Source organism: Syngnathoides biaculeatus, chromosome 4 (genome assembly GCF_019802595.1).
Source record: "Syngnathoides biaculeatus isolate LvHL_M chromosome 4, ASM1980259v1, whole genome shotgun sequence".
Taxonomy (NCBI): domain Eukaryota; kingdom Metazoa; phylum Chordata; class Actinopteri; order Syngnathiformes; family Syngnathidae; genus Syngnathoides; species Syngnathoides biaculeatus.
The window spans coordinates 9,300,959-9,324,261 of NC_084643.1; the positions used below are offsets into that span (position 1 = coordinate 9,300,959).

Here is a 23,303-nt window from a genome sequence, read left to right on the forward strand (position 1 = left end):
CCCACAAAGCACAGGGAGAACACACAAACTCCACATCGGGAGGCCAGAGCGGAGATTCGAACCTCGGAACTGTGAGGCAGATGTGCTCACTAGCTTAAGTTAATGTATTTATTACATGTGTTTAAGTAATTGGATTAATAGAATCTCTACGTAAAAAAGACCCTTAATTAATTCTTCTGGTTTGCTGTTTAGTGCTCTCCATCGTGACATGATTAATCACCATTATAAAATATTGCATGAAAGTACATATGCAAATAAAAGTACCACATTTTATAGTATGAACACTTTCGAAGTTCCGTCACGATTGACAAATTGCATCTTATTATATGAGGCTGAAGTAATAAAAGTAATGATAAAAGTAGCATTCAATATTTGTAAGAAAGAGGATCATTGGTTTGAATAACCTTGTATCTTTTCTTTATTCTTTTCTTCCCATGTTCATTTTTGGTTCCTTTTTTCCTCTTTTCTAAACACCTAAATCTCAACCCTGCAAGGATTCAGCAGCAAGTAAATATATCAAATACAAATTTCATTTTCAATATTTTTAGCTGAAGTCCACGAACAGGATCCTCTCATAGGAATTTGGTAATTTTACTTCATGTCTCAGCACATTCTCTTTCTTCAATTTTGATTGAAGTTCTGCTATTTTTCCATAACTAATTTTGTTACAATAAACATTTACCAAAAAGGGCAGTCGTGTTTACAGTCCCCTCCCTGCCAGAAAAGTTTGAAGTGTTAAGGTTGACAGAGTACAAAAGTTAAAAGCGATTCCAAATATAAGATGCAAAGATGATATTATTAATAGCGGAATTAAGAGAATTAGCGAAGTGGCTACGTAAGGGGTGCGAGACACCTGCTGAACGGAGCTGTTTTGACCGATGCAATGTCACAAACAAGACGGCACACACAGACGGACGAGACGCCGGTTGCAACTCTTGAAGCAAATTGAATTGTCACGGTTTATGCTTTCCGCTGTCATTTCAACACTAGCGAAGTCTTTGGTCCGTATGGCTCTCACTAATGAAAAGAGAGGCTCCATCAAAACACTGTCAAAAATGATGAGAGTGTTTGGTTTGGATTGATGTATTAGACTCCTGTAATTATTGTTGCTCTGGTGACAAACATACACTAGCATGTTGTTTACCTGTTCAAGGTTCAAGGGTTCCTACAAAATTACCGTTGCTATGAATAATTAAGACTCCAGCTGTTGTTTAGTAACGTTGTCGTTTGATTCTTGTGTATTGTAGGTCGACAAATTGGTCCAGGCAGCACATGTAGAGAAAAGCTAGAAAAGACCATCATACTCTACACTAAAGTGGTGAGTTGCCTTGCACATCATGAAGTAAGAAAATGGTCGATTTCACAGTTTTATCCATTTATTACTTTATTCTTCTCCTTTCACTTAGTTGTTGGATTTCTTGGAGTACCATCCCTGTGCATTTATACCTCTAATCCAGCGCTCGCTGGAGTTCGCTGTGAGCTACGTCTTCACGCCCGTTGGGGAAGGCGTCACCTTTGAGCGCTTCATCGTCCAGTGCATGAACCTCATCAAGATGATTGTTAAGAACGATGCCTACAAACCTGCCAAGAACTTGGAAGGTAGGTTGGGAACAAAACCGGGAAGTTTAAACCTCAAAGATTCCAACCAGGAACTACAATAGGCAGACCACTTTGTGTTGAGATTCAGTAAATTGTGGTCGATATATTTCCTCTTCTTGTCCCCTTTATCTTGCCACTGTCCTTTGAGGAAAAAGTGTTACAAATAGCCAAAGGAAAATACAACAAGCAACACATTTCAACCATTATGATAGTTACATGTCCACACTCTGATTGAAATTTATGGCATATCTTTGCTGGAAGTTTTGATAAAACTCCAAGCTGTAAGAGTTAATTCATTAGCTCTTGTACTCTCCACTAGTTGATGTAGCAGAGTAATGATTTTGGAGTTCAAGTAAAACTTGAGTTCATTGTAAGAAGGTTTAGAATCCTCTAAGTGGTCTAAAGCAGGGTACACTCTGATTTTTGATATTTTAACTGATTTTAAAATGTGGGAGGACCCTCCACCCCCTTAATTTTTAGTATGTGACGTACTCAAAGACCATCACAGCACATCGCATGTAATCTCTACTGACCATCACGAGTCACAATCATACACAAAGGCAATTTAGTGTGTCCAATTACTGCATTTTTGGGGGGGGTGGGTGGGTGGGAGGAAACCGGAGTGCCCAGAGAAAACCCACGCAGGCACGGGGAGAACATGCAAACTCCACACATGTGGGGCCAGGATTCGAACCCCGGTCCTCAGAACTGTGATGCCAACGCTCTAACCAGTTGTCCACCGTGCTGCCCTGTCACGATTCTCCTCCAACTCAAACTAGATGCCTGTTGTCATACCAAGATTGACCTGTAATGTCCATCATGGGCTGCTAAAAAATATAAAGAAGAAACAATAAAAGAAGCTTGGCTAATTGTTATCTTGTAACTACAAGTATTGCAAACACTTCTCATGACTTGTGGTTAATGACATTATTTTTCCAGCATTTATTAATTTCTGGCCAACTTCATCTTAAAACTCTGACATAATAAAATCTGTATTATTTGACGTGGATTGCATTGCAGCATGTTTGGGTTTTCAAATGCAATTCTGTTATTATGTCATAATGATTGTAGCAGAAAAAAATGTGGCCTGTGAAGTACTTTGAGAGTCTTTTGTGATTAATGGCTGGCCAAATAAACTTGACTTAAAATTCCGACAATCAGGGCTTGACTCGACTTCGGGCTGATTACCAGGCTGCTTTAAGTTCAGATTGATTTGAGCTAAACATTGTTTCCTTTCATTTTTCTACCTTCCAGAAAGGGTAATTTAGTGAGGGGCAAGGTTGAAGAGCTTAAGGGAAGACTGAATGACTCAGCTATTCGCAGCCAAGTGCCAAGTTGTTTTTTTTTTTTTTTTTTGAACCACCCTGTCAGTCACGTAGACAGACGGGCCTACGTCTCTCTCTCTCTCTCCTCTCTCTCTCTCTCTCTCTCTCCGTATCTGTGAGGACGACACGTCCCAAAGCCATTGTAGCACTAATGAAAGTAAAACAGCAAATGAATTTATCCTCCATTGGAACATATATTTTAATGCTGTTTGTCGTTGGTTTTGTGAATAATGATGATGCAAATTGCTTTTTTTCAACATTGTTGCACTCCATAGTAATAATACTTGTTGTAATTCAGGAAATGTTGGCTCGGACAAAAGACCAGAATGTGCCAACTGGATTTGAATACTTTAGTTTAACAGCTGCATTGTCATCGTTGCAGACAGTAAACCAGAGAGTCTGGAGGCTCACAAGATCAAGACGGCTTTCTTCACACACCCCACGCTGACGGAGATCGGACGCCGGCTCGTCTCCCACTATTTCCTCCTCACTGAGGAGGAGCTGGCGATGTGGGAAGAGGATCCTGAGAGTTTTGGTAAGTCTAGATCTTCAAGTCAAGGGTTACCAGCACTCCCTTGATGATTGACAGACTGAACATGTGTTTGGAGGACAATGGAAAAATGCCTGCCCATGAGGAGAATATGCCAACTGGGAAACGCATGCATGGACAAGGAGAACACGCAAACTGTACACATGAACACTGAATCTTGGATTCAAATCCAGAAACCTCAGTAGTGTGAGGCAGACCACTATACCTTGTTGCCCAAGTCAATGAACCTCAGGGCAATTAGATTTCTGTCTCTGGTGTCAACAAATGATAAGTTATGTCCTTTATTTTAATTGTATCAAATTTTATTATTCATGTGAACCTTTCACAACTTTGTAATTGCATTATTTGCACTACGTAAAACATGGCAGGTACAGTTTCATGATGGACAATGGTTAAATTAGACCAACTGGGGAGTCAAACATGTTCAGCTTTAGGGGGTCCGTGGTACCTAAATAAGGCAGGAACTTTCTGAAAGCCATTATGAGGAGTGTGACTTGATGGTCATGAGATTTGAGTTCAAATGGACGGGTGAATTGTCTGAGCAAAGTAGAGAAACTTTCCAAATGAAGGCTTCCAAATGTCGTTGAACACCATTTGATTCCCTCTTCCCATCTCCCCGCAGCTGTTGAGGAGACAGGAGGTGACTCTTGGAAGTACAGTTTGCGGGTGAGTAGAAAATCACTGATTTTAAGATGGAGAACTCACCCCGTGTTGTTTCTTTTTCCGTACTTTAACGTATTACTGGTGCCCTTTATTAACCCTGCTTACGATCCTATTAAATCTGGGAAAGGTTGCTTGGACACAAACTAGCACAATGACAGCAAACTAAACAACCTTTTTCAAACATTGTTACAACAGCACCAAGATCTTGTGGGATGGCTGGCTTTGCAACACATCGCAAAAGTGTAATAGAAAGGTTGTGAAAGAAAAAGCATCAATTCCATTTCCCCACACATTTTCCGTACCGCTTATTCTCAACAAAATCAAAATGTCGATTCATCCAAGCATGAAATAATTGACATTCATCTCAGTTGCAGAGCACAATATTGTGTGTGTGTGTCTGTTTTTGTGTGCATGTGAATCTGTTTGTGTGTGATTTAACCCTGCTGTGTAATGACAACCTGACACATTGGCATAAAGCGACCGTAGGTTTAACTGTTTTCAACACAGAGATCCCCCCAAATTGTCCCATCACAATCAGCGTTATTGGCCAAGTGTGTAAAAACACGCAAGGAATTTGTCTCCGGGCAGACGACAATTGCTTTCAACACGTATGTCTATGTCATATTTCACACAGCTTCCTTTGACCTTTGCATCAACACGATGTGCGGTTTATGGTCGACATGTTGCCATGCAACTATTCCTTCTGTGGTTATGAATTCCACTGCCTGATTAGAAGTTAGTTTTAGCCGTCAACAAGTCTGTGAATGTTGTCAACAAAATGACTTCCCATTTTTAGGAATGCAAAGTTATTAAAGTGAGACATTGCAAGTGCACTCACGCCTCGTTTGACATTTTATGCTGTGTACTTGTATTTTTACATGTAAAACTGATATTGCTGTGAGGATGGGTCACATAGCAAATATGCGCTACTAATTGTAAACACGCAGACAACACGGCAAAGATGGGTACACCCAAGAAATCTGCTTGTGCTATAACTCTGCAAACTGATATTTCCTTTCGAGTCCTCATGGTACACTTTTCATTCGTGTTGGTTGTTTGCGACCCTAAAAGGAAACTACTGAGAGGAAACACAGTTAGGTATGTGGGTTTTGTGTATTTTTACAGTGCCATCAAGCAATAATACTCAGGGTTAAGTAGTATGTGAGAAGTTTGAAAATAGGATTAGACAAATGCTGTTATTTTATAGAACTGGGTTAAGTCAAGGTTGTTTATTGTTAGCAGTTAGCACATGCAAATGTTAACTTTCCCTTTTTTTCTGCACCGAATCAAGAATCTCTCAAGTGTCGCTCCCATATTTATTCGAAATATAAAATGTAGTGTTTTTGAATCAAATCGTTACTTGTGTATCTAGATATTCATGCAAGAGATTCCCAACCCTACGGGATACTAGCCTCACAATTTCACTAATTTACTGCAGAACCAAACCACATGAGATCGTGATGTGTGGGAGCACTGTAAAAAAAAAAAACAAAAAAAGTCCATTGTGATATTCTCCTCATTACCACTTTCCTCTTTCTTTGTTTTCAGCCCTGTACAGAAGTTTTGTTCTTGGATATATTCCACAACTACAGCCAGACCTTGACTCCTGTGCTGTTGGATATGGTTCAGAATCTGCAGGGTTAGTTAATTCCATTTTCAAATGTAATTGCTTGTTAAAAATCCTCCCCACACTCCCCTCCTTTTTACCACTCATTAAGCTTTTATTTATTTTATTTTTTCAAAGTTTTGTATGCAGAACACCAAGGATAACTTGAGTCTCATACAGATATTGAATTTAGTGTGACACTATTTTGTCTCTAGGGAGGGTTTTCTAATATTACGGATCAATATTTACACACTTGTCTCATACAATCCTGTCTTCTTGAGTTCCTTTTGGTTGAGAGAAAATATTGTTCCATCACATAAATAGATTTTTTTTTTGACAGCACTATAGAACATGCATCCATCCATTTTCTTTGCCGCTTATCCTCACAAGGGTTGGGTGGCGTGCTGGAGCCTATCCCAGCTGTCAACGGGCAGGAGGCGGGGACCACCCTGAACTGGTTGCCAGCCAATCGCAGGACACATAGAGACTGACAACAGTTGCACTCACAATCACACCTATGGGCAATTTAGAGTGTCCAATCAATGTTGCATGTTTTTGGGATGTTGGAGGAAACTGGAGTTCCCAGAGAAAACCCAGGCAGGCACGGGGCGAACATGCAAACTCCACACAGGCGAGTCCGGGATCGAACCCGAGACCTCAGAACTCTGAAGCCTACGGTTTCCAGCTGATCCACCGTGTGCCGCCCACTTTAGAACATAAACATATTAAACATCATAAACGTATTGCACCAAAAGTTCGAACAACTTTCCAGTTCTATCGAAGCAGAGTTTTCTAAACTTCTCATGTTGCCAGAGGAAAATTTTAGGAACAGAATTCTCTGGTGAGCACTTCTTTATTTGTGTTTGTGTCGGTCATCTAGGTTTTTCATTTTTTTGTTTGTTTTTATGCTGATACACTACATGTTGGATTTCGAGGAGGAAGGCATTTTCAAATTCAGCTGAAGCTATTTAGTGGAAACTGAACACAGTCCAGCAAATGTAAAGTCACGCCTCACGTGGCTATCAGTTGTCACACAAATAACAGAATCCTGAGCAATCCATTAAGCCCAGTTCTAACTAGCATCTTACCCAAAAGATGCAGTTTACCTGCAGTGGGAAAAGGTCCTCGGAGCGCTGGTTATGGTCTCCTACATCGGATATAGTGCTCCTGTCAGCATACACATTTTCTAAAGCAGAAATATATTGAGGTTCTTTCATATTACCTTTCGCAGTAAATGTAACATACCGGTCAGCGCTCTTGACTTCCCTTGTAAGCACTCAAGTCTGCAGGACGTGGTCACATTTGTACCATATGCCTTTCCTCTTCTGATAGGAACAGGATTATTGTATTTTGCTATTGTTTTTGGTCGCGTTTCTGAATTAAGAGTGTCATTGTACAAGTATTTTGTTTTTGCTTCCGCTCTCTCTCCCTCCTGCTGCTCTCAGCTTCAAGTGACAAAGTGGAAATAGCTTCTGCCAGAGTATAAGAGCGACAGCAGATTAGAAAATTCGATGGTTGAAAGGAGTCAGCTATTGATTTGAGCCCTCTGAGCGCCACAAAGACTAATAGCAGTAGAAAGAACTCTTCTGAAAACGCAGAAACCTGACAGGAATGAACACTGGTAATTGGCCCAAAATCATAACTTTCTGTAAAGAGTCAATTGAATCTTTCGCATGTCAGAAGGATTCAAGGAATTTGTCATACCAACTTCCAACAAACATTTACACTGGCCCAAAATACGATATCCGAGGTCCCACATTAGCCTGTCAAATCCTGACACTTGTGGAATATAAATGGAATATGAAAATAAGTTCTAAAATGCAAATGAAGCAAAGATGTGGATGCTGCGTAAATACAAATGTGAAAGGTTTGAATTGCAAATGATATTTACATGGTCATTTGAACTTGAAAAAGAATAAAGTTTTCATTGTGCCCGAATAAGTAGGCATGGGGGTGGGCCTGATTTTGGGTATACAAAGTACCCTTTGAGTTTATTTTGCTGCTTCCTGTGCCAAATAATCACTGATGCGACTGAAAGCACTCACGTATTCATATTAGCGAGAGAGGGGCAAGTCAGTCTGGGGAAAAATCACCAAAATTAAAGGAGCCCACACAAGATGATTCTGAGTGATTATCCCGTGGTTAGTGGTGTGTTAAGTAGGGGTTTTTTTTTCCCCTCCCCAATCTGATCAGAAAATTGTTGGAACATAAATATTAAACCTGTTGAATTATTTACGATCAAGCCAAGCTTGGTTTTCAAGCCGAAAGAAAAAGAAGACGACGAAATAGGTATATAAGTTCAACCTTTTGTATAGCTTCTTTTTTTTAGTCAGATAAGTTCCAATGTCTTCCATTTCCTAACTTCATAATTGCAAACACAAGGGCAAACCCTCTTGACAGACTAGCTAACATTTGCGTTAAATCACAGGTGACTTTTCCCTTCAAATAACGTTTGCACACAAAAGCCATACTAACGCATACAAACTGGAAATATAACACACTCACTCACAGGCTAAAACAAGTTTAATAGTTTTATTGTGACGACTTGTACTTTTCCTTTTTTTTTTTTAGCGTACTGCTATATGGAGGTCCATCCATGCATGGAACCTCACCTAGAGGTCAAGGCTAGCAAAAACTCAACAATTTGCGATTTTTATGACTAAGCAAAATCAAATGTATTCCTGTATTTTTCAGATTATAAGGCACACCTACAAGCCTTTAATTTTCTTAAAAGGCGACTGTGTGCCTTATAATCCGGTGCGCCTTATATACGGATCAATATTGAGCGTTGCGTGCAGCTCCATCTAATGAATGCATAACATAAACCCAGCCTCTACTGTAGCGTCTATTCAATGCGCCTTATAATGCGGTGCGCCTTATATATGAAATTTGTTTTAAAAAATAGGCCATTCATTGAACGTGCGCCTTACAATGTGGTGCGCCCTATAGTGCAGAAAATACGGTAATTGTATTGTTGCGTTTCTTTAAAATGATTAAAACGTCTGCTCGACCAAGCCACATTAGACAGATGTTTTTGTTTGTAGACGGCGGTTCCATCTACAGGCTCGTTCAGCTTTCTCTTCCCCTCAGTCCCTTCTCCAGTTACTAATCTAACAGCAGCCATGGTAGATGTTCGATTAACAGTCAGTAGGGGAGTATGGAGAGGGTACCAGCATCTGTGTCTGCTTTGGCCCACATTAGGTTGACCAAACTAGGACTGAACATGACATCAAAACCAGTGGGACTCATAACAGTTGCTAAACACAACATTGTAAATCCCATCTACAATATAAGATGGGGTCCACTGTCATTCTCTATCAAAGAAAAATGTTTTTTTTTTTCTTGTTGCAGGCCCAACCAATGTAGAAGAGCCTGTTCAGTTGCTAATGAAGGACGCAGGTGAGTCAAAGCGTTCCCTCTTCTCTTGTCTTTATTGTCACGGTGTTTGTACTTCTACGGAAGGTCAGCACTGCTTCTTAGGATGATTGAACAGCATCCAAAAGTGAATCAGATTGCCTCCCGGGTGGATGCTTCTCTTAAAGCATTTCCAGCCCAGACATCAGTCATCTCCCGGCAGTCTTAATAAAACCACAAGTTGATAATGAAGCTGTACACTGTGGGCAGTGCTGCAGATAATTACAATTGTGAGTGCCAAGGCTGTTGAAGAGGAAAATGTGTGATGAGTAAATAATGACTGTTTTAACAGTAATCTTCTTAGGATATGACAGTAATGATGTGGTTGTGTTGTTCGTCCTCAACCCGCAATAATAACTTGGATTTGCTGTCCGGACCAGGACGTCTTGCACATCACACAGGCTATAAACATTACATGTCAATGAATAAATAGAAGTAAGGACCCAGTGTCCTGTTAAACCACAATCAGCAATCTCAGCTTTTTATACAGGTGCCCTTTTTCTTACTAAGGTACTTTGTACTGAACTCTTCTTTTCCTTTCGGCTTGTCCCGTTAGTGGTCGCCACAGCGTGTCATCTTTTGCCATCTTAGCCTATCTCCTGCATCTTCCTCTCTAACCCCAACTGCCCTCATGTCTTCCATCACCACATCCATAAACCTTCTCTTTGGTCTTCCTCTCTCTCGCTCTTTTGGCTGGGAGCTCCATCCTCAGCAGCCTTCTCCCAATATACTCACTCTCTCGCCTCTGAACATGTCCAAACCATCGAAGTCTGCTCTCTCGAATCTTGTCTCCAAAACATCCAGCTTTGGCTGTCCCTCTAATGAGCTCATTTCTAATCCTATCCAACCTGGTCACTCCGAGCGAGAACCTCAACATCTTCATTTCTGCCACCTCCAGTTCAGCTTCCTGTTGTTTCTTCAGCGCCACCGTCTCTAATCCGTACATGGTGGCCGGCCTCACCGCTGTTTTGTAAACTTTGCCCTTCATCCTAGCAGACACTCTTCTGTCACATAACACACCAGACACCTTTCGCCAGCTGTTCCAACCTGCTTGGACCCGTTTCTTCACTTCCTGACCACACTCTCCATTGCTCTGTATTGTTGACCCCAAGTATTTGAAGTCGTCGACCCTCGCTATCTCTTCTCCCTGTAGCCTCACTCTTCCCCCTCTACTTTTCTCATTCACGCACATATATTCTGTTTTACTTCGGCTAATCTTCATTCCTCTCCTTTCCAGTGCATGTCTCCATCTTTCTAATTGTTCCTCTGCATGCTCCCTGCTTTCACTGCATATCACAATATCATCTGCGAACATCACGGTCCAAGGGGATTCCAGTCTGACCTCATCTGTCAGCCTGTCCATTACCACTGCAAACAGGAAGGGGCTCAGAGCTGATCCCTGATGCAGTCCCACCTCCACCTTAAATTCCTCTGTCACACCTAAGGCACACCTCACCATTGTTCTGCTGCCATCATACATGTCCTGTACTATTTTAACATACTTCTCTGCCACACCAGACTTACGCATGCAGTACCACAGTTCCTCTCTTGGTACTCTGTCATAGGCTTTCTCTAGATCCACAAAGACACAATGTAGCTCCTTCTGACCTTCTCTGTACTTTTCCACGAGCATCCTCAAGGCAAATAATGCATCTGTGGTACTTTTTCTAGGCATGAAACCATACTGTTGCTCGCAGATACTTATTTCTGTCCTGAGTCTAGCCTCCACTACTCTTTCCCATAACTTCATTGTGTGGCTCATCAACTTTATTCCTCTATAGTTCCCACAGCTCTGAACATCCCCTTTGTTCTTAAAAATGGGAACTAGAACACTTTTCCTCCATTCTTCAGGCATCTTTTCGCCCGCTAGTATTCTGTTGAATAAGTTGGTCAAAAACTCCACAGCCATCTCTCCAAATTGCTTCCATACCTCTACCGGTATGTCATCAGGACCAACTGCCTTTCCATTTTTCATCCTTTGTAGTGCCTTTCTGACTTCCCCCTTAGTAATCATTTCCACTTCCTGGTCCTTCACTCTTGCCTCTTCAACTCTTCCTTCTCTCTCATTTTCTTCATTCATCAACTTCTCAAAGTATTCTTTCCATCTATTTAGTACACTACCGGCACCAGTCAACACATTTCCATCTCTATCCTTAATCACCCTGACCTGCTGCACATCCTTCCCATCTCTATCCCTCTGTCTGGCCAACCTGTAGAGATCCTTTTCTCCTTCTTTCGTGTCCAACCTGGTGTACATGTCTTCATATGCCTCTTGTTTAGCCTTTGCCACCTCTACCTTTCCCCTACGTCGCATCTCGATGTACTCCTTTCGCCTCTCCTCAGTCCTCTCAGTATCCCACTTCTTCTTCGCTAATCTCTTTCCTTGTATGACTCCCTCTATTTTGGGGTTCCACCACCAAGTCTCCTTCTCCCCTTTCCTACCAGATGACACACCAAGTACTCTCCTGCCTGTCTCTCTGATTACCTTGGCTGTCGTCGTCCAGTCTTCCGGGAGCTTCGGTTGTCCATCGAGAGCCTGTCTCACCTCTTTCCGGAAGGCCGCACAACATTCTTCCTTTCTCAGCTTCCACCACATGGTTCTCTGCTCTACCTTTGTCTTCTTAATCTTCCTACCCACCACCAGAGTCATCCTACATACTACCATCCTATGCTGTCGAGCTACACTCTCCCCTACCACTACTTTACACTCAGTAACCTCCTTCAGATTACATCGTCTGCACAAAATATAATCTACCTGCGTGGTTCTACCTCCGCTCTTGTAGGTCACTATATGTTCCTCCCTCTTCTGGAAATAAGTGTTCACTACAGCCATCTCCATCCTTTTTGCAAAGTCCACCACCATCTGTCCCTCAAAGTTCCTTTCCTGGATGCCGTACTTACCCATCACTTCTTCATCGCCCCTGTTTCCTTTACCAATATGTCCATTACAATCTGCACCAATCACAACTCTCTCGGTGTCTGGGATGCTCAGAACTACTTCATCGAGTTCCTTCCAGAATTACTCTTTCAACTCTAGGTCACATCCACTTTGTGGGGCATCGCAGCTAATCACCCTCACCCTCAATTTCAAATTTCAGCCTCATCACTCGATCTGATACTATTTTCACCTCCAAGACATTCTTAGCCAGCTCTTCCTTTAAAATAACCCCTACTCCATTTCTCTTCCCATCTACTCCGTGGTAGAATAATTTAAACCCTGCTCCCAAACGTGTAGCCTTACTAGCTTTCCACCTGCTCGCTTGGATGCACAGAATATCAACCTTTCTCCTAATCATCATGTCAACCAACTCCTGAGCTTTTCCTGTCATAGTCCCAACATTCAAAGTCCCTACACTCAGTTGTAGGCTCTGTGCATTCCTCTTTTTCTTCTGATGCTGGATCCAGTTTCCTCCTCTTCTTTGTCTTCGAACTACTACTTTGTACTGAACTAAATATACAATATCCATATGCCTTTCAAAATGTGTTTGCCCCCTTGTACGTAGGGATCTAACAAAATAGCGCTATCTAGTATCTCTTATACTTTGCAACAGAAACACAGCACGTGTGTGTCATGTTCTGCATTTCAGCAAATTGTTGCCCGTTATGTTTATGTAACTGGAAATATGAGGAGGCTTTGATGCTGGCAGTGTGGGTTCATTTCCCACTCAATGACGGTGTCAATGTGAGTGCGAATGGTTGTCCGTGTTTACATGTGACTGGCTGGCGACGAGTCCAGCATGTGGTCTGCCTTTCGACCGAAGAGAATATTGTATGGGGAGTAGATGGACATGAGAAGGCATCTATTTGCAAGGACACCTTAAGAATCAGTAAATTAAGATTCGTGTCTAGTCAAACTTGTTTTTTAGAACAAAAAAGTATTACAGAAAAATGCAAACAAACAAGTTTGGGATTGCCAGTCACAATCTGAATGTAAAGGAATGCTGAATTAGTTGGCAACAGAGTTCAAATGGGTTCAACATTTTCATGTCTATGTGTGAAGGATGGCATCTCAGGCTATGTTCATACTACGGAGCAGGATGCCCAGTTATGATTTCATCCATCCATGTTTCCATTTTCCAAGCCGCTTATCCTCACGAGAGTCACGGGAGTGCTGGAGCCTATCCTAGCTAACTTAAGGCAAAAGGCAGACTTCTGATATATTATATTTCGGGACAAGCCGAGAGAAAGTTGTTGTTGTTGTTGTTGTTATATTTATATCATTATATAAATCAAAGAATCAACAGAAACACCAAAAATGGATATATCTGCTTTTGCGTCTGAACTCTTTATATATATATATATATTCTGTGGAAATTGATGCAGGTTAATACTCCCGGAAAAGAGGAACTATAAATATAGAGCAAATTCCAGAAAGACAGGGGAAAAAAAAGTCATAAGCAAAGTGGAAACTGTAAATCAAACTTTCATCATCAATTTTCAGCCACTGATTTTTTTTTTTTTTTTTTTTTTTTTTAACCTCCATTTTTGTGTTAGTGCCACTACAGAACAGCAACATGGTAAAAGTTGCAAAAAGGCAAGCTTTAACAGGCAGTGTGAAAGGGGCCGTATTTCTGGAACCGAAAAGTCATACATAAAAACAACAACAATGGATGTAAATTGACTAACAAAAGAGTTGGAGGTCAATTTAGTGTACCTGCACTATTTGAAATTGCTTGGAAGAAGTTTGTTGAACAAAACCCTTAGCAATTTCCGACTTTTCTGAGAGTTCATTTGACCTGTCCTGAATACTCAACCACTGGCAGTGTTTGAGTGATAGCAGTCCAAGTCGATGCTTCAGCACCTTCAGCCCATCTGTCTTGTCTGCCGCTTTGTGCTTGCGCATCTGGTAGTCAGGATAAATGAGAACAAATGTGACCGAGAGGCACAGAGATGCTCAAGCTACACAACCTGCTTGCATTTTTTGCCTTTTCTTAGAGGCATGCGCAAATGCCGCAGTCCTGCTAGCGTCTCTTTTGGCGGACATTATCTTGGTGTCTTGTTCCAAGAATAGCCGAAGTCTTGTAATCACCTACTGTACATCTTAAATGCTGAAATTTTAAAAGTACTGCGTGATTTCACAATGGATCACCTGGCTTTTTAAATATTTGGGCTTAATCTTTTACAGTATTTTGAAGTATGCAACCTTTTTTCCTGGGAATCTCACATCTCATGGGTTGACTGGGACCAAATTTCTCACGTATACACTCTTTTTGCATTCTGATGAATAAGTGCTAGTGCATGTTTGAAAGCTGAATTTATTCCATTTGCATGAGAGAGAGAGAGAGAGAGAGAGAGAGGGAGGGAGGGGAGGGAGCCAGTGCTGTGACGCAGTCTCATAGTTTTTAAAAAAAACCTTCTGCAAAATGATTGGCAGATTTTTACAGTTTTTATCTTGCAGTTTGCAGCACAATTGCACCTGATCCCCACGATGATTTTCTCCATAAATGCTAATTTGTACCGTAACAAGCTTGAATCAAATCATGTCCGAGTATTAAGTGACAGTAAGCACATCTTACCATTCTATTTGTTAGTTTCTGGATGAATGAATGAATGATTCCCATTTTTCATTGCTGTTTTCTTTTGGTTGGTTTAGTGCTCTCCTATTTTCAGATTCATGCTGCTGAAGCTCTTGCCAGCAATGTACTACTGCCAAATTGCCTTGGTTCAGTTTTGTGTTGACATTGGTTGCCTTCAGCAGTTGAAGGGCAGGTAATTCAGCTCATTTGAACACTGGAATTGCTGTGCTAGTTCTTTTTTTTTGGTAAAAATAATCTACATAAGTAAGTTTCTTTCGGCTTGTCCTGTTAGGGGTCGCCACAGCGTGTCATCTCATATTTGTTTGGCACAGTTTTTACGCAGGATGCCCTTCCTAACGCAACCCGTCTTGGGGAGTAGAGGCCCGAGTGAGATACGAACTCACGACGCCTGGTTTACCAAACCAATGCTCTAACCGCTGATCTACATGCAGTACAATAAATTAAATAACTCCAAAATTTTCTAAAAAATGTGATATTTTTCTGGCTTGTTTCCTTTACGATGGATGAGTTTAGAAGGTGCATTTGTTGACTTTGCTTTTATGGTGTTTTCTGTTATGATCTCCAGTGTACAACGCAGTTGGACTGGCTGCCTTTGAGCTGTTTGACAACGTGGACTTTGACCAGTGGTTCAAGAATCAGCTTCTCGGGGAGCTGCAAGTCAGCCATCACAGGTGAACATGAAAATCCGTACGCATTGATACACATTGATTACACTTTAGATTGCAATTTGTACATCAACATGATCCCAACATGACACATTTGAACATAAACATAAATTTCGGGTTCAACTAACATGAAGCGAAATGTGCCTCCAAATTAAAACAAAACATTCAGTTCATAGCATCATAGTGCTTGAGTTCTATGAACATCAAATAGATTAACGCCACAAAATAAGTCCGAAATTGAATGGATGTTTTTATGCTTCACAGGAAAAGGGTGATGAAAACCATAGAACCAGAAATGTCACAAATATGATAGAAAGTGGTCAATATTTTTAATAGAGGTTATATATCATGATACTTTAAATTTCTCGAGTGCCTATAAAGTATGGAAACGCCATCCTGTTGTCTCTTTAGTTAATTTTACCTGTATCAAGCAGTGGTCTTTACACCAGGATTATTGAAAGGTGATTTACAGAATTTTTAGTACAGTTAATGAATGTTTTATTATGGTTTGAAAAGTGATCCAGTTTTTTCCTAAAAGAACATTTTAAATTGCGTCATGCATTGGGTTCGACTTTGGAGGCGCCCCTGAAACGAGGTACTTTTTGACACTGATACACCGAGAAACTAATCTGCTTCCATGTGAATATGACATTTAACTTAATATATATTTTTTCAGACATCAATAATGCTCACATTTCATATTTAACAGTCCTATCAGAGTATTTCCAGCTAATTGCCCATTGACCTCTGTTACGCTATTGATTCAAAGAATCAGCACAGTCAGTATATGCCAAATGTGCCTCATTAGTATCCAGCCGATATACGGCGGCCTCATTAACAACTGCTGCCTGTGTCCACTCATTTGCTCCCAGACTAGAGACACAGCAGTAGAATCGGAGATCTCATCATGCTCTCACTCAGGCAGTGGAGCTGGGAGATGAGCGCATTTAAAAAATGATGAGGATGCGGGAGAGTGGCTGGTGTGAGTGATATGAAGAACAAAGGAGCGCCCTGCAGTCACAAATGCCAGGGCAATCAAAGCACCAAGCCGGCAGCACTCCAAAGATCAGCCACTCGGGCGCCTGCAGACGTCACTGAGCTGACTGCTAAATACAGGATTTTTTTGTTCTTAGTCTTCATGAGTGGGGTCTGTCACGGTTATAAAAAAAAAAAAAAAAAAAAGGTCTTAGTTTGGCCTATCGGGGTTATTCTGAAACCTTAAACCAGGGGTCATTTATTTAAATATTGGCATTTGTATTGAATACTAGCGGAAAAGATGGATGGATTCCGGCAAAGGTTAAAGTGTCGCCGAACACACGTCTGTGTTCACGAGGCGTCAACCAGTCACTATGTGGGATTTATTCCGGATTGAGAACAGATCGGAAACAAAGTATTCATATGCGTCCAGACTTTTATACGCTTTCAAACTTTCAAACAAAGCGAATTAACAGTCCAATTTCTTATCGGCGAAAACATCGACTTCGGCATTAAATACGGGTCCTCTATGCCGAGTTTATCTAATTTTTCCATCTACCATCGTTTATTTTCACCTTCTCAATATCTGACGGTATCGGACAAGACTCTGAGCGTCGTGCTACAAGACATATTTCCGTGTAGTCTCCGACCGACTTAGCATTGAGCGATGCTTAGCTTAACCGGCAATATGGCGAGGTAAACAAAAGTCACGGGATTTTATGACGTAGGTGCACGAGCTCTATATCAGCTAATCCTTGGCGAGGGGGCTGGGTACACCCTCAACTGATTGGCAGCCAATCGCAGTTCAGTGATCAAACATTTATCAAATCTGGAACAAAATGAGCCATCAACACGAAATACATTTATTGAAAGAACCAAGAAAGGTGCTCTGTAAAAAAAGTTTGACAACAGATGATGCCCATGAATTGCCCACAAAACTTTCAGGATGGAGCGGCAAAACTCCATCTGCTTTGGGTCTTGGAAACCTGTGGGCCACTGTGCCCCGAACAGATGTCTACTTGGACTAGCAATCTTAGAGTGATGTGGCCAAATGCATGCACTGATGAGAGTCCAGGTGCACCACATGACATTTGGACCCTCGTAATCCACAAAATGGTCGATGCCCTGATGTCTTTGGTCTGCTCTTCTAATCGTCCTTACAAACAATGACATTGCAATTAATAAAATCACGGTGATTGATGTGTTTTTGTCAGATCAATGTAGTAGTGAAAGAGTCACGTCTCAGCCACAGGGAGTACTCAGCAGAGTTGGATCAGAAGATACATCGATGTGCTGCCTATTACACAGGATTGCCAAGGGCGGATATTGTCGCAACCGTGTGAGCTTTCACGGAGCCACATGGCAACCCTCAATCAGATAATTAGATGATGTTGGCGCAACCCTCTCTTGCGGACATGTAAAACCAAACCATAGCGGGGGCCTCAGTATTAAGAGACTGTGTCTACAGTCTAAGTTTATTTGTCAGCGTAATTTAATCTTTATTTTCTCTGTTGTCTGCATACAAATATAATGAAAGCTTTGATGTTTACCTATGAGCTTGCAGATTTAGTGAGCTGATGAGTTTTGTGTCCGTTCACCTTCATGTTAACTGAAGTGTAATTAGCAGCGCCTTTTTGACGTTGGTGAAAGTGCGATGGTCGACCATGTTTGGCACACCTAATAAAGGAAAGTCAATATCCACACAGAATGAAAATAGGACTCAGACAATGCTGAGGAACGTTGCCTGGGAACCTGGAACGTTTGTCTTGTCTTTAGCACAATGTACTTGATCGTGAGTAATCCTTGTTTAGCCTGAAAACGAGTGGAATTCTACTGCCATCCATGACGAGCAAAGCAACAAAGGGTTACGCATTGTAACTAAAAGGTTGCTTTCATGGGCGACGCGGCTTTTGTCGGGATTTAACCCGGAACATGTTTCCTAGTGGTGCAGCGGAAGTAACGCCGCTTGCAGAAATACTAGAATGGCGGTTAGCTGACTCTGACGAAAAATTCAGTTTTAGTGGTTTTGTGGCGGTTAGATTTGATCAGTTTATAAATGGTTATTATAAAGAAAAGATGTTAGGGGCTTCTATCTCAATTTTTTATTTTTTTTGAAAATGTGTAGCTGTGTACGTGCGTGTGTGTGTATATATCGGCAAAAAATGCCAATTATTGGCCAATTCCGATCAGGCTGATAAAATTGCTGTAAAGTCTAGTATAAAAATTTACACATGAACAAGACAAATACATACTTCAAGCACTATATATAGTGAGTGAGCAGTGAATTCCAACCTTTTGGGAGCCAAGCATATACCGATACTTTACAATTAAAAAATCTCATGGCTCACCAACAAACAAAATTATTAAAAAACGGGAGATACATAAATTGCTGCATGTACTTACTGTCTTCTAAATGAAGATCACTAATTTGTTCATTCTGTGACTATGCAGATGCCAAGCAAGTGATTATCAGAGCAGAAGCAAGAATAATCCAGTTAGAGCAGTCATCATTAAGCGATTTAACACCAGTGCTCGCTACTTGCGATCATGATGATTCTAAAAAATGTTACCCCAAAATTCCAATCTGTATTCAAATTTCACCCGCTTTTAGTTGTTGAAATTGGAGTATCAACTCGACATCCAACACGCACTGGTCTCTCTATTAAATACAGAGTCATGTTTTTTTATGTAGAATTTTCTGCTGTAACATGTTGTTTGTTCCCCTTACTCCTTGGCACGTTTTTTTGTAATTTTGAATAACCCCCCCCCCCCACACACACACACAAAAAAAAGTCCTCTTATCTCCTCCTCCCTTGAACTCTCTAGTCACTCGGTTCTGTCACGGCAGCGCCTAAGATTTAATGGTAGTCTGGGATACAGACATGGACTGTTGCTAAAGAGACATTTCATATCACACGCCCCAGCCCTTGTGATTTTTTTTTTTTTTTTTTAAATCAATGCTGCTTTTTTTTTTTAAAACCACTATTTGTTGTGTAGTGTTGGTCAGCTTTTCTGGCAAGCATACTTTAAAAACTTACTCCACCCATTTATATTTTGTCATATGCTGTTGAGGGTCAGGGAATTGACCGGTATAAGATCCTGGTTGCCATTCAATCACAAAGTGATTTTCGTGATTGAAGAGTGGGAAGTGGTCCCATGCCAATTTCATGAACCACTACACTACCAAGTGACTCCAAAACAAACACACTGCCATTAGAAATGTGTTTACATTAGCTGTGCTTAGTGTATGAATATTAAACTGAACAAAGTGTAAATCCCATATTGTTATCATAAAATATTGTCACAGAGACTTCAAATGTAACAGGAAGTTCCACTTAGCTGGTGGTTTTGAATTTGCAAACGTTTTTTTTCTATATTGACACTGCATGAATATGCTAAACCGAACCCATGTGGGTTGTGACAGAACCGAGATTGGAATGGCCTTGCAGTGGATAGAAAAAGTCCACACAGCACTGTTCAAATGCCAGAAATAAAAATCTTTTCAAAACTTTTTCCTGCCCGTTAATGTGACCTTTATCAACCACATTATTTGTATTATTTCACTTCTCTAAAATATTATTTTTCCTCTTTAATTAGATTTTATATGTAACAAGTCACAATCATGTTAAGTGGGCTTTGAAATTATTTATCTCAGTCTGTTGTTAAATCAGAAAAAGCTGGCTTTTGAACATCATGGCGGTGTAGGCTTTATATAGCCAGGGTACATACAAGGGCAGTCGTACGTTTGCAACATATTATCATGCTTCGCGTCATTTGATCAGGATGTTTGTGTAAAGGAGACATGAAAAATGTGTACTCAGTGCAGTCCCATTGTTTTCTACAGGTACAAGCTGATTCGACGGAGAGTCATCTGGCTAATAGGCCAGTGGATTTCAGTCAAATTCAAATCGGACCTTCGTCCTTTGCTGTACGAGGTCATCCTCAGTCTCATGCAGGATCCTGACTTGGTGGTAAGTCAGCTTCCGAAAATCCAGGTTACACAAAGAGGTACGGTTCTCTTTGGTTCCTCTAGATACTATTCGGCTTACTTTTTCTAATGGCTATTGTTGTCCCAATGATGAGGAAAAAAAACAAGACATGGGGCATTTACTCTAGTTTTTAATCTTACCCCTCCTGATACCGATCAATTCATGCTTTACAGAAAAAGGGACTCATTACACCTTTTTACACACCCTTCAGGGGAGCTCGAGCCCCAGAAAACCTAAAACTTTCAGAAGGCATATTGCAGGGAAGTTTTTTTTTTTTTTAAAGAATTTTCCATACTAATTCCATTTTTACTAAGGCAGGACATTTTTCCACCAGGTGCTCTTATGAAATTAATTTATTGCCTCATTAGCTGTGCACTTGATGACGTCTTTTTTTTTTTTTGCTGTGTCCTCTGGTTTCTTCCTGGAGTATGCAATACTTTGGCGACTTAGGGCACGTATGAATGATCGTGCATGGGCGGGTGGGGATAGATATATGAGGGCCGCAGGCACATTTAAATATCCTGGGGTTTTGATGAGCTTATACTGTATTTAAATAGCTTGTCTTTTGCCACATAGTCTTGTGACAATACTCTCATCATGCACACAATGGTTACTCTCTCCAAGCATGCAAGGCCATCAATGCACCTCACTTAAAGGCAATGAATGAATTAAGCCACTTTGATTTGCGGCGATTTGGACGATCGGTTAGCACATCTGCCTCACAGTTCTGATGACCGCAGTTAAAACGTGGAGTTTATTTTCCCTGGGTACTCCAATTTCTTCCCAGTTAGAGCATTGGTTTGGTAAACCGGGCGTCGTTAGTTCGTATCTCACTGGGGCCCCTACTCCCCAAGAGGGTTTGCGTCAGGAAGGGCATCCGGCGTAAAAACTGTGCCAAACAAATATGAGCGTTCATCTGAGATGTCACGCTGTGGCAACCCCTAGCGGGACAAGCCGAAAGAAACTCCAGTTTCTTCCCACATCCCCAAAAAATGCGTGGTAGGTTGATTGAAGACTCTAAATTGCCCATAGGTGTGAATTTGAATGAGAGTGGTTGAATGTTTATACAGTACAACCTTGGCTCTCGACCACAGTCCGTTCCAGAAGGTGGTTCGAGAACCAATTTGTTCGAAGACCGAATCAATATTTCCCACGATTGCGTACAGATGCTGTGTTATACACAATAACAACGCCCGTCGTGGATCAGCTGGTCTGGCCGCGCGCATTCTGTTATTTCCGTTTTTTTTTTTTCGTTGGGGTGGGAATTCACAACAAAACACGTCGCGGGTCAGCTGGTTGGGTCGCGCGCGTTCTGTTATTTCCGGGTTTTTTTGCAGTGCGTTCGAATTCCCAATAACAACCCACGTCGTGGGTCAGCTGGTCGGGCCGCGTGCGTTCTGTAATTTCCGGGTTTTGTTGGGGGCGTTCGAGTACCGATTTTAGTGAGGATAAGGGGTTAATAAAATGGATGGATGGATGGATGGATGATTTCCGGCAAATGGTCAGCACAATATTTGCTTATATACATTTACAGTATTTATTGTAGCTGTTTTCACAAGAGTTTGTTGTACTGTAAAAAACTAATTAGTAGCCAAACGCTATTGTTTCTCACTAGTTCTTGTTCTAAAATGGTGTGTCTCCCACAATGTGTTATCCAAATTGAATAAAGTACAGGGGGTGTTACACAGTGAAAGATGCGGTCATATACTCCCTAAAAGCTCATTCCAAACCTTGTAAAAGCTCCTTTAGTGATCTTGATAACATTTGTGGTTTAAAAAAAAAAGAAAAGAAAGAGAAAAAAAACTGCTGACTCATATTATCGCCCAGGGATCCACGCTGGTTGAGGGAAGGCGCTGCAAAGCACTGACTGTAATGGACTTTTTAAGTCTGCCACCAATTTCTTCACTCGTTTACCTTCCTTAATTCCTGTCTTCCATCTGCTCGCTCTTCCCCCGGGTGTCATTACCGACTCCATCACTGACGCGGCAATATTGCACCCTTTGGATCGTGGTGTGACTTTGGAAAGCAAAAGCTACATTGAAGCAGAGATATTTCCATAGCTTTTACAATACATCTTGGCTTTGTCATCATCGTGTTTTTTTTTTCCCCTTTGGATTTTTTTCCTTTCAACTTTAGATAACTTTTACATGTAAGAAAGGTTAAATCACGTTTATGCTCTAACTTGTGCTTTAATGGTATGGTACAAAACATTATGTAACTGAGTCATTTATGATTTACATTGAGAAATGAAATAATGCAGTACTTTTAGATATCTGCTTTTTTACTAAGCCGGTGGTTCAAATCATAACATCATTCCTATTAATGTCTTTAGTGCTGAATTCTCCCAAAACTTTAACTTAATTTTGAATGTGCTTGAAACGTGTTTGGAAATGACCTTGTTAGAGTATAACACCCCCCCACCCCCCACGACCCTTCAACTTTCCTAATGGATTGCTGTGACATTTGCTGCCTAGTCAATTAAGGTGATGAGAACTTTTCATCTACTTTCTACAATTTTGACACCTTATGCAATGTCAAACTCTGTTGGAGAGTACATCATTTGTGCATTATTAGGCTGTTAACATTTATCTTCCGGGGTAGTTCTGCCATTGCAGAGATTTCAGCACGAAGCAACTTCCCATAGCTGACCTCATGTTGAGATGTTAAGACACCATAATTCAACAATCAATTCCACACAATCGACAGATTTCTCAACACTCAATGACCAGTAATTGATTATTGTGCCTATCCTAATCTTGACAGTTCTGATGAAGTAAAAAAATATTTTTGGGTGTTCTTTTTGTAACATTTCTTTTCTCTGCAGGTGCGGATTGAGACTGCTACAACTCTGAAGCTCAATATCCTTTCAATACTTTGATGGTTGTTGAATAACTGAATCTGAAAGTGGGGTACTGTTCAACATTTTTTATAGACACCAATGACTGTACAGTAGTATGTTGTTATTTGTACAGGACATTGG

At 41.0% G+C, this 23,303-nt stretch overlaps 1 protein-coding gene across 1 annotated transcript in view; it reads left to right on the forward strand.

Moving 5' to 3' along the window:
• Window positions 1-23,303, forward strand: part of ipo11 (importin 11) — a 92,912-nt gene that overhangs the window by 24,969 nt on the left and 44,640 nt on the right. The window contains exons 9-17 of the mRNA XM_061817775.1: window positions 1,248-1,318; window positions 1,407-1,599; window positions 3,307-3,459; window positions 4,097-4,140; window positions 5,686-5,776; window positions 9,095-9,142; window positions 15,260-15,365; window positions 20,179-20,305; window positions 23,148-23,181. Of these exons, the coding sequence (XP_061673759.1) occupies window positions 1,248-1,318; window positions 1,407-1,599; window positions 3,307-3,459; window positions 4,097-4,140; window positions 5,686-5,776; window positions 9,095-9,142; window positions 15,260-15,365; window positions 20,179-20,305; window positions 23,148-23,181 (867 nt within the window). The remainder of the gene's footprint in view (window positions 1-1,247; window positions 1,319-1,406; window positions 1,600-3,306; window positions 3,460-4,096; window positions 4,141-5,685; window positions 5,777-9,094; window positions 9,143-15,259; window positions 15,366-20,178; window positions 20,306-23,147; window positions 23,182-23,303) is intronic.